Here is a 17,800-nt window from a genome sequence, read left to right on the forward strand (position 1 = left end):
GAGAATCCCATGGACAGAGGAGCCTGGTGGGCTACAGTCCATGGGGTCGCAAAGAGTCGGACACGACTGAGGGAGCGACTTAACTTAATTCATTAATACTCAGAATGGCTCTTACGCGCACAGTATTGTATCGGTCTTTAAGGAGGGTGTGTAAAACGCAGCCCCTGTGTTCTAGGACCTCAGTGACCTAGTTAGAGAGACAAGGCACATCTAGAAAAGTTAGGTAATAACGAGCAAGCCATGTATTGGTTGGTGCCTCAGTGAATAATTCAAAGTGTAGTTATGATTTCAGTAAATGAGAGATTCACATTTCTGGGGAATGGTTACTATAGGTTATTGGAAAAGTTAGCATTTTCAACTGGGCCTTAGAAATGGAATCAGAGAGGAAAGAGTAGTGTAGTTGTATTCTGTCATGGGACACTTCTGGGTTGCTGTGGGAGACAAGGATGGACACACAGATTGAGGCCAGAGTGACGAGAAAGGCAAATGGGGAGTAGACAGTTGTGTAGCCAAGGCATGGTGGAGAGGTTTCATTGCATGCCCTCGCTGATATGTGGATGGTGGCTGCTCAGATGAATGCGGAGGCCAAGTTCAAGCTCCGCAGGAGAGAGTGTGAGGATGATGTCTGCTGTGGTGGCTGCTGGTGGCAGTGGGTGGACAGCATTCCTGCCATGCATTTGCCTTCTTCTTGTCGGTAGCAGGGGTTTGCTGGCACCACGTGTCCCCAGCCCCTGCAGACCATCACGTTGCCCTCTGACAGGTGGACCTGGGTCAGAGGTAACCACATTCAAGTAGGACCCTCCAGGGAATTCTTGAACCACTCAAAAACCCAAAATATATTTTAACCCAGAGGATGAATGAAAAAAGGAAAAAAAAATCAAAGCAGATTAAAGGCATTAACTTCATTTTGATCTGCAGACCTTCTGTTCTGACAAAAGTAATTGGATGAATTTGACAGTTTCTCTTTCTCGTTCCTTTCTTTCTTCTTCTCTTACCCTCTCTCATTTTTTTCTCTAGGTTTTCTTTTATGATGAAACTAGATTAGTTATTACTTAGAATTGTAATCTATTCATGTGTATATTCTGTGATATTCTGATGTTCTCAAACCCCCTACTCCTCTGGTATTAAATTAAGACTGAAAGGGCTTATTTATTTTCTTGTTCTTTTATTGGCTATTTCCTGGACTGTATGGACACCTTTGCATTCTCATTACTGAAGCCATTTAATTTACTAAAGTAAATCGTGCAGAACTTTTGGCTATTTTCTTTCTTATCTAGTATCTTTTCAACATAGAGGGATTGTCAAGGCTAACAGCTGTGAGAGCTTGCTTTCTTAGAAGCCAGGCAGGTTTTGCTGGCAAGGGCTGGCAATTTTTAAATGAATCTGTATCTTGTATTTTAGCTACTCTGGTGATCATCACCATTCCAGTTTTTAGGTGGGGGAACTTGAGACACAGAGAGGATAACTAACTTGTCTCAGATCACACAACAAATAAGTAAAGGAGTTTGGATTCAAACCCAGTTTGGCTAAGGAGTCTGAAAATAATGGTATAGCTCGTATTTAGCTCATTTCTGTATTTGACCAGGACTTCCCTGGTGGCTCAGACGGTAAAGCATCTGCCTGCAATGCGGGAGACCTGGGTTCAGTCCCTGGGTTGGGAAGAACTCCTGGAGAAGGAAATGGCAACCCTCTCCAGTATTCTTGCCTGGAAAATCCTATGGACAAAGGAGCCTGGTAGGCTACAGTCCATGGGGTCGCAGAGTCGGACACGACTGAGCAACTTCACTCACTTCACTTTTATCTGATCAAAAGTTATAAGGGAAAAATGAATTCCTGACATACTTCATTGCACCCTGCATATCTTGGTGTTAATAATGTTAAAAATTGGGGAGGGTGTTTGTTGGCCCTGGAAGATGCCTCTCCCACATGTTGATATTGACAATACAATACCTCTTATTTCTGATTCTTGGAGAAGCTTTCTTTTGATGAGGGGAGCAACTGAGGAAAGAAACTAGAGTGGCAAGCCAGTTTATGACATGTGATTTTGGAATTTTATCCTGGAGATCGTAATACTGGTTGCTCAGAGGCTATATTTAATAAATAAGACAACTTGTGAAAGGTGCTCAGTCGCGGTGCCCAGAGAGGAAGACCTGGAGGTAACATGACATCTTTCTTTCTTTCTGTTTTGCAGAGGTGCAGCAAGTTGCTGTCTGATAAGCAGTGAGCTGTACTTTTCTAACTTGAGAACATCAGACTGCAGAGTAGTGCTCTGTGGATTCCAGTTCAGCACAGATGAACTGTGCAGGGTCTGTGCAGGAGAGTTTGTTTTTTAAGCAGGAGAGATGTTCATTCTTTGTTAGAGGTGAAGACAAAGCCACACAGCATCTTTTAGAAATGAACAAAAAGTTGATTCTCTAAACATAGACTTTTCTGAAAGCTAATTCTGTCTGTCTCAGGGATCTTTGATGTTGAACGTTGATGAAAATCAGTCAAATTTGTGACTGTCAGTTTCAGAACCACTGTGCTGAATAGCTATATCTTTAGTAATGTGAACGCTTTCCTTGTTAGGTGTAGTATTTAGATTCCAAATTCTCCCAATCGTTTCTTACCCTCCTATCATTCCTTTTATGTGTTCTCTGATCCTCTAAAATAATCACACATCCCGTTTCTTGATTGGAAAGACGTTGCAAATGTTTTTACACAAAAATCCTAGAACTTTAGGTTTTTTTTTCTCCCAGAGATTTAGGAAATTTCAAGGCCACTTTTTTTCTAATTACAAAAGTAAAACATACTGTATCTTATGTTAATATGTATTCAGTTACCTTGTTTTAATGTTCTGGAAGCACAGAACAATTTGCAGATGTTTTTCTTGTTTGCTGGTTTATATACTTTCTTATTCACTTAACTAATTAATTAATTAGTTAATGTTTGTTTTCCCTCCAACATATAAATTAGAATATTTTTGTTAGGTTCTTTGCTTTATCTTCAAAGCCTGAAGCAAAACTTATTTAAAGCATAGACATTACTCAATAAATATTGCTGAATGAATACACGAATGAATTATGCATGTATTAGAATTGATATGAAAGCAAAAAGAAGAAACTAGAAGCTCTAGAAATAAACTGAATAGCATTTAAAAGATATATATACAGGCAGTCCTTGCTTTGCATTGTATTGCAGGACCATAAAAATGACTATGCAAGCTGAAATTATATAAAACAATCCTAATGATCAATGAGAAAAGTTATTATTGTTCTTGGACATTTAAAAAGTTTTCCAAATCATTAAAATTTCTCTTAGTGTTGACTGTAAAGGTAGAGGGAAATGAAAGAAATAATAAAACCAGTATTTACTTAGTACAAGTTAATTTAAAACATTAGAAGCATTGAGATTAAAGCGGTTGATTTCTTTGTAAAATCTTGTCAGAAGTAGTTTGCTTGTTTCCTGTAGTACAGTTTATGAAATGGAGTGAACATCTTTTCTGGGCCCAGAGGAGTTGTCATATTCCTAAGTCTGGATCAGCTTCCAACATTTTATCCTTTGTGCTTTCCATGTCAGGAAATGTGTATGAGAGTTTCTTAAACGTGAAGGTTTTCTTTTTTTTTTTTTTTGCCAGTATCACTTCCTCTGGGACATTATTATCATTTTGTTACAACCACTTGCCTTACTATTTATGTTAATGAGTTTGCTTTCACTAAGTTCCCCTGACTGTACATCTGGAGTCTCTCAAATGGAGAACGGCAGCGTTATCTACATTCCCATAATCAGTTAGATCTTAACTCCATTTGTGTTTGACGTAGGTTGCACTTCCAGCATTAGTACTTTTTGTTTCTGGGCTGTACTTCCATCTTCGTTGGCCAACTCCCTCTTTGGATTATTCATGTCATATGCATTTATCATTGCAAGAAGAGGAGGCCGCACCACTATGCACTTTGCTGTCTGTGCATGAACTGGATAACAAATGTGTAGTGACCAGTCACTGGCAGACTTTGAAAGGGGCGCTATGATTGGTCATGATCATGATGCACGTATGTTATTTACATGGTAGCTGATGGACTGAAGAGCTAGCAGTGAACTTTGTATTTTATGCAATTACGCATAGTTAATATACCACACAACTGAAACTTAAGCTGTGGTGCTGGGCTACTGGGGTTATTTAACTCAACTGTAGTAGCTGAAATTCACACTCATTAGAACCATGCAAAATGAGGGCTTCCTTGTTTCCAGACTATCTTATGGATATGTGTGTATTTTTTCTTTGGCAAAGTGGGTTGCTTTATGCATGTGATTTTGTAGTTTTATTTTTTCAATTAATATTATGTGATATGCATGTCAAAAAACAATCTCATCTTTATGTTTTATGATGACATAGTATTTGATTGAATGGCCTTAACCAATGGTCTGTTTAACCAATCCTCCTTTTTGGACATTTAGGCTTTTTCTAGTTTTCTCAATTACAAAATACACTATAGTGGTCAGCTCTGTAGATAAGATGTTGCGATAGCAACTGTTATTTATTTGAAATGAACATCTTTCTAGGGTAGAATTGCTGGCTCACAGGATAGATATACTTTGAAAATATTTCCATATTTTTTTCAAATTTCCCTTCAGAAAGATGTTTCTGTTTGGACTCCTACCAGTGATGTAAATTGAAAGATGCTGGTGCATATGTCCTAAACCCTTGCCCACATTGAGAGTGTCATTCTTTGAAGTTTTTGCCATTTTTATAGGCAAAACATGTATTTTATTTTAATAATTAGTTTTGATTACTAGGTAGGTTGAATATTTTTCATGAGTTTGTAGTAAATGTATTTTGACCTATGGAATTTTATTCTGCCTAGTATTATAGCAGTTTTCAGACGGTAGGAATTATTTTTGTTTTATTAGGTTGAGAGCATATATTACTACAAAGCTCTACAGATGAATAAATCTGTGTACTCGGACCATAGTCATGTGTATATACCATTCTTTGGACTTGGACCACAGTCACATGTATATACCATTCTTTGGGGATTATAAGGAGTATCCATGGGCTTTATCTTACAACTGTCAGTTTCCAAAAGCTTTCCTTTTTTTTTCCCTTTTATTTTAAAGAAAGAGAAAACAGCCCACATCTAGGAGGAGATTCTAGTTAATTTTTCATTACATGACTTTTAGGAGATGGGGTCAGAAGGAGCTAGTAGGGCATTCAATTATGTGCTCAAGCAAGTTGGAAGGTTTTTTCCCCTTCTGGTGTACAATATTTTACTTGGGCTTGTTTTTCAAGTGCACTGAAGTGTGACTAAACATTTTTGGGTACTGCCATTATGTAAAGAAGAGGCTCCGTCTTGTTAAATATTCCTTCATCAACTTTGCAGTTAGGCAGTTACGGGCAGTAAGGAGCCTGCAAGGGCATGCATGGGCTTTGGGCATTGGGCACAGGGAGGGTGGCTGGGAGGCGGGGGCCTGGGGGAAACTTAGGATTGGGGTGCTGTCTTGCCCCCTCCCACTGCTGTAGAGAAAATGATTGGCTCCAGCTGGTTTCTGTCTCAGACTTTTGGATGGGTCATCAGTAGAGAAAGAGAGAAGCTCACGTGGTTGGACCTCAGCTCATCTGAGGGCTAAAGGTTCTCCGTCAGTCGGGACGTGGAATTGGAGCTCTGTCCTTCTGGAGCGTGGTGGAGAACTGAGACACGGTTCAGAACCAAAGGAGTAGAGAAGGCCTTGGATTCCTTTTGTCTTTAGGTTGGGGGCGAGGGAGGCTCAGTGAGGAAGATGTCCACTGAAAATGTGGAAGGGAAGCCTACCACCTCTGGGGACAGAGGAAGACCTCGGAGCTACACTTTGCTCAGGGTTGTCCAGCCGATGTTTAACCGCAGTATTTTCACTTCTGCAGTCTCTCCTGCAGCAGAACGCATCCGATTCATCTTGGGCGAGGAGGATGACAGCCCAGCACCCCCTCAGCTCTTCACGGAACTGGATGAGCTGCTGGCCGTGGATGGGCAAGAGATGGAGTGGAAGGAGACAGCGAGGTGAGGCATGACTGAGTGTGCAGGACTGAGCCAGGGAAACAAGGACGGGGCAGGATCCTCATCTGTGAACCCCTTTCTCTAACCTGAGCACTTTGAATGACCGATGAGCCTGAGGTTGGCTGGTTAAAGATTAAAGGGATTCTTTTTCTTCTCTTTGACATTGACATGGATGCAGGACACCCTTTGTTTCACTGCTGGGGTCATTGGTCTTCATTTTAACCTTTATAAGATATTAGAAGTAAATCGCCATTTATAGGTATTTAACAATAAAATATTTTTAAGAGGGAAAGTCAGGCACCTAAAATGATGGCCTGGAGAGATATACCCATGGTCTCCATATGCCAAGGTATCTTGTGGTACCATGTCTTACTTGTTACCCATTCCCTGTTAGGGGGAGGTGGCAAAGACAATGACCATTGTCCACAAACTTGCCATTATTCCAAGTGAAAACTTGTCATCTTTTAAAAATAGAGTGAAAACAAGTAGAAGGTTCACTTGAATTGGGAGTAGTAGGGACCCGAGTTTAATTTCAGACCCTTGTCACCTGCCAGCTCATAACATTCATCATCATATATAAATATACATATAATATATATATATGCAACTTAAGATATACAATATATAAATATATATGTTAAACTATGTTGTATTTATATTATATAGTTTATTTATAAATATATATCATGTTATATTAGATATATCATTGTGTCATGGATGTTTACATACATACATGTATATATGTGGAAATGCTATATAAATTGTTAAGCACTGCACAAATATCTAAAGTTTCATTAATCTCACAACAGAGCTTTTCTTTCTTTCTACATGTAGATTTAGTTATATATGCCACATTAAATCGTCTATGACATATAAAAATCATTTAATACAAAGATGTTGATATAGTGGCAGTTATTGGTCTGTTGTCATCACTATATGGAGGTTCAATGTATTTGACTTTCACCAACAAAATAATATGGACATATCCCTTTTATAGGCTGTAATTTAATTCACATCAATTAAATTCAGCCAGTATGTTTTTAATGACTCTAACCTGGGTCTCCTACATTGCAGACAGATTCTTTACCATCTGAGCCACCAGGGAAGCCCAAACAACATGCCTTTTATAGGCTGTAATTTATTTCAAATCAATTAAATTTAGCCATAACGTTTTGAATCTACAGTATGTGTTGGGCACTGTTTTAGGTACTGGGAATACAGAAGTGAGCAATAACTCATTTCTGCGCCTGCATCTCAAATGCTCCCTCCTGAAGCTCTTCCTTCTTTGCTCTCTTGGGGGCCTCTTCCTGGTCGTTGTCTCTTTTTCCCCTCTCTTCGCACCAATCACCTGGATATTAAAAGTTTTTCATAAATTATGCTTTTAGTTGATAAAACATTCTCCCGAAGAAGTCTGTCAAACTGAAAACTTGTACCAGTATCTCTATTTCATTATTTCTTTTTCTTCTTTCTAACAGAAAAGATCAGAGTGAGAATTATACTGGTGCAGCATTAATTAAGTGTCGGGGAGATTTTGGTTTAGTTTTGACTTTGCTGCTAACTAGCAGGTCATATAATCATGTAGTTTTCCTGAGCTTGTGTTTTTTATGTTGTCAAATGAGAGTCATATTAGGTTGCATTGTTTCTAATATCATTGCATTTTATAGCTCTAAAATTCCATCCCTCTTTGTATATTGGTGTCATCAGCTGCAACTAGAAGAGTACCATTGATTCTTAACTTTCATCTTAAAATTCTGTGCGAGTACCTATATAGAGTAGAATTCAGGTACTGCATTCTGTTTTTAATTTCAGCCAAATGCAGACTTGACTTTATTTTATGTGACCTCTGGTCCCAGAAATGTGAAGGGATCACAGCTCATTGTATCAGTAGTTCAAAATTGAATGAGATGGACACAGTATTTTCATTTAAGATTCTTAAAGGTTAAGATGGTCATGAATACTTTACCGTCTTTAAAAGGTGGTTATTTCCTTCGGAACAACATATGTGTCCTTTTGGTGATGTCATGGGTTCCTGAGAGACTGTACTGCTGGAGAAAAAGTGTGGTGGGTGTACACTGTGTCACAGAGGAGACTGTCCAGAAAGAAACATACTGACAATAGTCTACCTTCTATAACTTCTCCTATATAGGACTTGCCACAATTACTATTAATTAATTAATCATATAAGTGATATTCTTTTTTTCATTTTGTCTACCTCATTAAATTCATTCCCCTGAAGGGAGAGATTATGATTATGATTAGCTGAGAACTGATTGCCTTAGAGTCTACTGTTCTAAATATAATAATTTCTTAGAATTATTATGTGATCAAAGTTAGAGGTCTGTGATAATCCATTTCTTTCTGACTGATGTACAGCTCAGTGTACCCAGATACCCAGCCCAAGGTAGCCAGCACACCACTGACAAAGCCTGGAAGAGGACCTTTGTTTGATGTTTCAAACTAATTCATCAATACACTGATGCCATATCTGCATATAGTTCTCTAGCCCAGACTTCTTGCCTTGTTTGATTGAAAACAAATATTTGGGTGGATAGTTGGCATCTCAGAGGACTCCCCAGGAGGCGCTAGTGGTAAAGAACCTGCCTACCAAGGTAGAAGATATGAGAACTACTTTCTTATGTTGATCCCAGGATTGGGATAGATCCCAGGATTGGGAAGAGCCCCTGGAGGAGGGCATGGCAACCTACTCCAGTATTCTTGCCTGGAGAATCCCCAGAGACAGAGGAGCCTGGTGGGCTATAGTCCATAGGGTCACATAGAGTCAGGCACAACTGAAGTGACTTAGCATGCATGCAGGCATCTCAAAGTAAAATGTCAGAAACTGAGCTTCTGGTTTTCCCACGTCAGACCTGCTCTTCCTACAAGGTTCCCCACCACAGTGAACAACTCCATTTTTCTAGTTGCTCAAGCCAGAAAGATTGGAGTCTTTCTGACACCTGTCTTTTCTCTACATCCCTTACTTGATCCACTGGCAAAGCCTATCTAATTTACCCTCAACGTTATTCAGATATTCAGAGTCTCACCATTATCTTGCATTCATTGCTGCCACAACCCTGGTCCAACCCACCATTCTTTTTCATCTAGATGACTGCAGATGCTTTGTAATTAGTCCATCTCGCTGAACCTGCCCTTACTTCCCTCGTGAACTCTACACTGTGATCTCTTGACCTCATCTCCTACTTCTCTCCTCCTGGTTAGCTCTGCTCTAGCCTCACGGGTTAGGTCATGCTCTCCTGTGTCAGGGCCTTTGCACTTGAGCTTCCCTTTGTCTGAAATGCTCTCCCTGCTTGCCCACTGTCATCTCTGTGGCCCATTTCCTCACCTCCTTCAGGTCTCTATTCAACCATGACCTCCTCATTGGAAACAAGCAGCTTTCCCCAAACTTTCCTATCCCTCATCCTTTATTCTGTTTGTCTTTAGTACTTACCAACGTTTGGCATGTTAACATATCTTGTTATTGTCTCTCTCCAATAAAAGTAAAGCTCCATGAGGGCAAGAATTTGGGGTTGTTTTGGTCACCACTATATTCCTAGTGTTTTCAACTACCTGTGACACAGCCCACCGCTGAAAACTGCTTGTTTATAGAATGAATGAATAGAAAAATAGAGCCTTGATTCTTAGCTTACTGCTCCACCTAAATTCTGTTGGGAAGCATGGAGATGGTTGTGTGTCCAGAAGTGATTCAGACTGTCGGTGGGTTTTACTTCCTGCAACATGACTCTGCTTCTGAATATTTTGATAGTAATTTATGACTGCCATTTATGATGTCCAGTTTCCAGGCATGATGGGGATTTTCTTGCCCATGGAAAGCTCTAAAACCTACCAGACTAATAAAAGTTTAAGACTTAAAAGGGACTCATTTTACATACGAAAATGCAGCATGGTTTTTTTTTTTGGCTAACATTAAACAGAATTCTTTGCTTTTTGTGAAAACTCCAATCAAAAGGACTATTCTATTCATAGAGAGCTAACCTGCCCGATCTCTCCAGCTCTGTGTAGTTTCTGCTGTGAGTCCACACCCCATAGAACACAATAACATCCTCTTTAGTATTTACCCTTTTAATGTCTTATACTTTTTTCAGTTGACTAATGATTTCAGTTGACCAAGAATATCCTACATGGAGTCTCAACATTACTGCAGTTTTAGTCCTACTTCAGGAAGTTCAGGTTAGCTCTGTGTCTTAAAAAATAAGGAAAATGCTTTCACTGGTAGGAAAAATATCCCCATTTAAGTCTCACAAAGCACAGTAGTCATGTAAAACTATAAACAAGGGAAGTCTTTATTTATATGACGTTTGAAGTATAGCCAACCCTACCACCCTCTTTTTTCCCACATCTTTTCCCTGATTTTTTCTTTCCTGAAAGTAAGAACTTTGAATTTTCACTGGCTTTTCCAAAGGTAGAATGATCAGACCTGAGAACTATATATAATCAGTGCAATACAGAGAATATTATTTTTCAAAAGAGTATCCTTAGTGTTAGGTCATTAGAATACTGACATTCAGAGACTTCCCTGGTGGTCCAGTAGTTTAGACTCCATGCTTCAACTGCAGGAGGTGCAGGTTTAGAGAACCCTGGTCAGAGAACTAAAATTCCCTGAGTGTGCATGGTATGGCAAAAAGTCAAAAAACCAAAACTTTAATATTGACTTTCAGTGATGTAGCAGTAGTTCTAATGGAACATTTGGTACTAGTGAATGATCCTGTGCTTCTCATTAAGAATTTCTAGGTGACTGTTGTTGTTGTTCAGTTCCTAAGTTATGTCCAACTCTTTGCAACCCGGTGGATTGCAGCACACCAGCTTCTCCATCCTTCACCATCTCCTGAAGTTCACTCAAATTCATGTCCATTGAGTGGGGGATGCTATCTAACCATCTCATCCTCTACTGCTCCCTTCTCCTTTTGCTTTCTATCTTTCCCAGCATCAGGGTCTTTTCCAATGAGTTGGCTTTTCACATCAGATGGCCAACGTATTGATGCTTGAGCAACAGTCCTTCCAATGAATATTCAGGACTGATTTCCTTTAGAATTGACTGGTTTGATCTCCTTGCAGTCCAAGGGACTCTCAAGAGTCTTCTCCAACACCACAATTTGAAACCATCAATTCTTCGGTGCTCAGTCTTCTTTATGATCCGACTCTTACATCCATACATTACTACTGGAAAAACTATAGCTTATATGAACTGTTGTCAGCAAAGTGATGTCTCCACTTTTTAATATGCTGCCTAGGTTTGTCATAGCTTTCCTTCTAGGTGACTAGGCATCAGCTAATTGATTCATGAAGCAAACTGGTAACAGAATAAGTCATGATCCAGTTTTGGTGATGGCCTTAAGCCAGCTAGAAAGGCTGTCACAACCCTCCATGACTCCAAACTCTTTATTTCTGTGAGTCAGTGATGTTTGCCAACATGGTTTTTGGCTTTCAGTTTTCCCTCAGTGAATATTCAGAGGGACCATGTTGGGATTCATCACTGTTATAAGAATCTGTGTTAAAGATGACTTCCCCAGTGAGACGCAAATTCTACTGCCAAACCTGCGTAAAAAAGAAAGACATCACAAGTTTCAATAAACCCAACAAGCCAACAAAGGAAAAGGGTACTGATGTTTCAGTTTTAGTGGGCGACATGGAGGAACAGTTTCTGCTTGGCCGAGTGACCCTGCCTCCCTTTGGAGAACCTGACTTCAGGGCCTGGCCATCAAACATAGCCACATGCCCATACCCTAGGGGTTTGCAGAGGGACCCTAATCTACACTGAATCCACTGTCTCTTCTCCACTGTGTTACTCTGGAAAATTCCATTTGAGACCAGGTGTTTTTTTCTGTAAGAAAAAGGAATTTAATCATCTATGTAATTATATGTGGTTACTACACTGTTTTGCAAAAACTTTCACAGTTGATCTAGAAATTTAAGAATTCTCCTTAAAAATATCTTTTATCCCAGATACGCACTAGCATTGGCATCTTTTATGTACGATGAGGCATTTATTAGTTAACAAGAAATTTATTATTGTTTTAATAGCTTTATATAGTTGGATTATATTCTAGGGCAAAGGTCATGTCTATTTTCCACTGTAAAACTGGCATGTTTTTAAGTTAGAGGTCTTCTCTTTTCTTAATTATATTTAATCACACGATTGGAAAGTTGCGAAATATTCAGTGTTTCCCGTGGGCCTTCTATTTCTTCAACAAACTAGTGAAATACTGTTTGGTTGGCAGTCACTCAAAGTGTGTTAAACTGCAGTGTACTTTATCATTATTCTTCTAAGACCTTGGAAAAAATAAACTTCACCTAATAAACTCTTTCTTCAAGGTTATAACAGTTTTGTGATTGGCAGCATTTAAAAAGCCAACTTCTGAAATTAATTTTTCTATAACATGTCAAGTAACTAAGACAAGAGGATAAGTAGGGAACTTACTGCAAATATATGGTTATTCATAGTTATTATGAAGGGTAGATAGTAGCTTTTAGTACATTTTACAGTAAAAATGTCTGGTCTTTAGAACTGTAATTACATGGTTCTAAAGCACCTTTACAAATTCACTGACACATGAATAGGCTGAACTTCGGTACCTTTGCCTTAGCCTTTTCTTTAATGGGTTCTGATTTGAACTGAGTCATTTTCAGTTTTTTCTCAAATTTGTCCTTGATATGTGAGGAAGATAGACATAGCATATATAGTTTCTGGAATGAAACTACCTGCAGTTTGTTTAAATGGGCAAACCATTACTTTATGCTACATGTTTGAAGTACAGTTCCTTGAACAATTCAAGCAGTGTATTTTAAAAAATTCATCCATTCATTAGTTGGCTGCATCGGGTGCTAGTTGCGGTACACGGGATCTTTCACTGTGGCACACAGACTCTCTGGTTGTGCTCAGTAGTTGTGGTATGTGGGTTTAGTTGCCCCTCAACATATGGGATCTTAGTTCCCAGACCAGGGATTAAACCTGTGTTCCCTGCATGGCAAGGCAGATTCTTAACCACTGGACCACAAGGAAAGTCCCTCAAACAATGTATTTTAAAGGAATTTAATAGTCATTATCCCAGAATTACCTTGTGCTATTTGCTATACTATGATATGATATCATCACAACATATAATATTTACTGAAGTCAAAGTGAAATAGATACTTAAACTGAACTTTGAGACAATACTTGTCTTTCGTAGATTTTAAGGAAATGGCTAGTTTTGAGACTTTACATCCCCATTTCATTATGGTTAAACCTTGACCAAATCTTACTGGTATAATTCAGGAAGTTGAATAATACTATTTTCTAAACCCAAGCTAGTTGGGATTATTTCTAAATATGCTTTTGAAACTCGTTCAAAATCATATTTAAGATGAACTATGGAGAGTAATTGGTCACAAAAGGATGCAATGGTTTTACTTCTTTTTTTAAAAAGAAGGTTTTGTCAAACTTATATTGTTTGGACAATTGAAGATCATGGCAGAAAGAGCTCTTGTCATATACTGTGCATAAGTGAGGCTTAGTTTTCTTTTACAAAATGCATTTGGCTATAAGGACTTATGGCAACTGATAGAAGAGCAAGTGGTCCTCATTCAGGAGAGATAAGAGGGAAGTAAAGGCTGAATATACAGAACACTCCCATTTACTGACTTTCTAGCTGGCCCTTATTATTCATCTTGGACTTAAATTCTGTGACCAAAGATTCTATCCCTCACATAATAAGAATACTCTTAGAAATAAAAGCAAGACCACTACTACCATCTTTTTGGATAACATAATTATATGCAATTCCGACTAGGTTTCATATACCGTGGAATCTTCTAGAGTCTCATCTTGAGTGATAAATTATAACATCAAATGTAAATATGATTCACATACTGGTCACCAGTCAACATGTTAGAGATTCCGTAAGTCTGAAAAGATAATATGCCTGAAGTTAGCCAATGTAATATACTCTGTAAAATGATTACTTTCAAAATAACCCAGTTACCTTTTATCCTCTGGGCAAATCCATAGAATTCTATAAGAATGTGATGTAAAGTTGTCATTTTTCTCTCATTTCCATTTACTTCTGTGGTTCTAATACCAACAAAGGTGAAGAACTGCTAATTAACACACACTTACACATGCACAACACACACACACACACAGACACACACACACACAAGAATATTAAAGGTCTTTCTTTCAGAATGTTTCAAAGCTACTTTTGTAGAATAAACAAGGTCCAGTTCTGAAGTTTTAGAACTTTTTGGTGTTGGTTTTTTAATGTGAGGAAAAACATGTGAAAACCTCCACTCCTTATACTTTGGGGGATACAGGGGGAAGGAGGAGGGTCTTAGGGTGGAGGGTGAGGTTTGGGATAAGGTTGTCATTGAAGTGTGAGAAGTTCCTGAGTGGGAAAGGAAAGAGGGAATTTAGAATATAGCTAATATACTCATGAATCACATGAGTGTTGGGCTTGATTAGAAATCTGAATTTTCCTTGACGTTGTGGCTGATCTGTTGATCTATTTTCACTCATGATTCTAATAATATGTTCTTTTATTCCCCTTGGGAGTGGTGAGCAGTCTATAAATAATACCTTATGTAGAGCTTCCTCTGATCTCTGCCCTTTGTTCTCATCTTCAGTGAGTTGGATGAGTGTTTAGCTTTTTCTAGGAAAACATTTTTCAATCATTAAACTTTTGGTGCAGAGTGTAGGAAAAGAATTTTTAATCCCCTTTTTATCTTGTCCAATATCTTTCAGAGTTTTGAAGTGATAGAAAGCAACATTTTCTCTGGTCATGATAAATAGCAAAATCATGATGTTTTCTTGTTTTCCTTTACCAGTGTAGGAAGAGTCAATATATATAATATGTGGGATATGAAGAGTGTCAAATGTGTTTTGCTGTCATTTCCTTTAAACTTTTTGCATTCCTATATATTGTTAAGTTATCAAAATGTCTATAAGTCTTAGAAAGAAGAAACTATAAAATAGGGTTATTTGTTCCATTATAGGGTTAATAAGAGATCTGTTATTATCAGATTAGATGCATTGTTTACTGAGCTTGTATATTTTTAAACACACGTGGAGCCAAGCTCGAGGGGTAAAAGCTTCTATTAGCATCTTGATGAGAAGGGAACTTGTGTCAACCTAGAGAGAGTTACTAATATAAGATACAGAAACACATGCTGGCCCTCTTTAAGCATGAAAGGGGAATTTTATATTTGTCTAACCATTTTGCACACCATATTTTTAAATATTTACAATAAATATTAGTTCATTACTGATTATTTTACCTTGTATAAACTTGCCTTGTGAAGTTACAACAGAATTCTCACAATAGTGATTATTTTTACACACTGTAGGCTCCACCCACATGCAGAATTTGAAATGCATATTTTTCCTACATTATTTAAAAAAATTGGTTCAGTAATCATTCTTAAAGATTTCATGGTTACATGTAGATAGATATAAAACCAAGGATGCATTGGTTTGTTTTCTTTCTCTCTAACATCAGGGAGAGGAGCAGTCTGGTGAATCTGTTTGGTATATTTATAAAGATAATTCAGTTAATGATAGAATAAGCTTTTAAGACTCCACAAAAGGAGACATTTTGAAAGTGCTGGTGAGGGTGGAACTGGAGAGGTTGGTGTTGCTATTTCCAGAGGTGATGAGAACACTTTTAATTGCTCTTCACTTGACTCTTATGTTTCTAGGTGGATTAAGTTTGAAGAAAAAGTGGAACAGGGTGGAGAGAGATGGAGCAAACCCCACGTGGCCACCTTGTCCCTTCACAGTTTATTTGAGCTGAGGACGTGTATGGAGAAAGGATCCATCATGCTAGACAGGGAAGCTTCTTCTCTCCCGCAGTTGGTGGGTAAGTATGTTGTCTTAAGTTCTTAGCATTTTTTCTGCTCTATCTGCCTCTCCATGAATCTTTCTCAATGCAGATGACTTCTAGTATAAGCAGAGCTGAATATTCTATAGCGTTTAATCTCTCTCTCCTTTTAATTTTTATTATTATTTTAAAAATATTTGCTGATTTATTTTTGGCTGCATCAGGTCTTAGTTGTAGTACTTGTGATCTTCATTGAAGCACATGGGATCTTCCATTGAGGTGCACAGGCCTCTCTCTAGTTGCAGAATGCGGGTTTTTTGTTGAAGTGCCTGGGTTTAGTAGTTGTAGCAAGTGGGCTTAGTTGCCCTGTGACATGTAGGATCTTAGTTCCCCAAACAAGAATCCAACCTGCATCCCCTGCACTGGAAGGCAGATTCTTAACCATTGGACCACGAGGGAAGTTCGTCTTTCTCTTAAGGTTTATTGCAGAAAATTTGGAAAGTACAAATACTGAGAACAAAATTAAAAAGAAATCATCCATTGTACTTCTGTCTGAGCATAGCTGTTGTTAATATTTTGGAATATTTCCAGTTTTATTTCTAAGTCCTCTCTCTTATGCTTTTCACTTTTATGTTATTTTTAAAATTATAATTGGTACCATATTTGCTTGGACAGATTTGCATTCCTTCAGATATTAGCATAGATTGAGGTTTTTAAATAGAACTCTCCCCCCATAGCCTTTGCTATAGTGGACTGGAAGTCTGCACACTAGATTTCTAGAACTTCTTGATCTTAGATATTGTGTTGAGCTTCTCTGGGCCTCAGTTTTGTCATCTGTAAAATAGGGTTTAAATCCTCTGTAAAAAGGAAGCTGGTCTATGTCTAGTCCCTCAGTTGGGTTGAGTTTGTAGGTGACAGTCAAGCTTCTTTAGCTGTATGTAGGGAAAATTGGGTGGGGCAAGAAGCCCATGGAACCTTATTGTTTAGTGAATGAGTTGGGTTTTGTTGCTGTTGAGGATCATTTGTAGAACCCCCGGCAAGGCACTGGCCTCATGGTGCACGGCAACTTTGGCATCTTTGTGATTAGTGTTGTGTGGTGTTGAGTACTGTATCATGTCGAACACCTTGTACACACATTGCTGCATTCCAGAGAGTAATAACTGTTTTCATTTTCTAGCAAGAACCTGGCCTAAGCTGTCTTATCGTTCAGATTGATGTGCTCAAGACCATGTTTTCCTTAAGCAGAGGTGCTTGTTATTCCAAAAAAATTCCATAGGTCGGTGACCTCTCCTCCTGTAGGGATGACTGCACTTTTTTAAAGGGCCTGCAGTGTGCTTACTCTGGGACTGTGGGAAGAGGATGTGGATCATGGCCCCACTGACCAGTGTAAAATTCTTGTGTAATCTCAAAATTTCTTTTATATCAGAAGTCAAAGGCTTGCTGTGGGCATCTGTGTCTTTATAGACAGTGGGAAGTCTATAGCATGTGTATTAGACAAGAAGATTGGTTCTCAAATTGGGTATATATCTTGCTGATCTATACATATCTATGTCCTCTTCAGAGGGCTTGTTAGATTTACAAGGAAGCTCTACACTTGCTTATGGTGCAAGTGGAGAAGGGAGGAAGTCTAATGTGAAGATGCATAGAATGCATTGAATAGGTGAATAGAATGAATTCAGTTCAGTTCAGCTCGGTCGCCCAGTCGTGTCCGACTCTTTGCGACCCCATGAATTGCAGCACGCCAGGCCTTCGTGTCCATCACCATCTCCCGGAGTTCACTCAAACTCACATCCGTTGAGTCAGTGATGCCATCCAGCCATCTCATCCTCTGTCGTCCCCTTCTCCTCCTGCCCCCAATCCCTCCCAGCATCAGAGTCTTTTCCAATGAGTCAACTCTTCGCATGAGGTGGCCAAAGTACTGGAGTTTCAGCTTTAGCATCATTCCTTCCAAAGGACACCCAAGGCTGATCTCCTTTAGAATGG

General features: G+C 38.8%; 1 protein-coding gene across 1 annotated transcript in view; it reads left to right on the forward strand.

The window, feature by feature from the left end:
* SLC4A4 (solute carrier family 4 member 4) overlaps positions 1 to 17,800 on the forward strand; it is a 309,697-nt gene that overhangs the window by 93,911 nt on the left and 197,986 nt on the right. The window contains exons 4-5 of the mRNA XM_052642087.1: positions 5,876 to 6,011; positions 15,696 to 15,856. Coding sequence (XP_052498047.1) covers positions 5,876 to 6,011; positions 15,696 to 15,856 — 297 coding nt within the window. The remainder of the gene's footprint in view (positions 1 to 5,875; positions 6,012 to 15,695; positions 15,857 to 17,800) is intronic.

Source organism: Budorcas taxicolor, chromosome 6, assembly GCF_023091745.1.
Source record: "Budorcas taxicolor isolate Tak-1 chromosome 6, Takin1.1, whole genome shotgun sequence".
Classification (NCBI taxonomy): Eukaryota; Metazoa; Chordata; class Mammalia; order Artiodactyla; family Bovidae; genus Budorcas; species Budorcas taxicolor.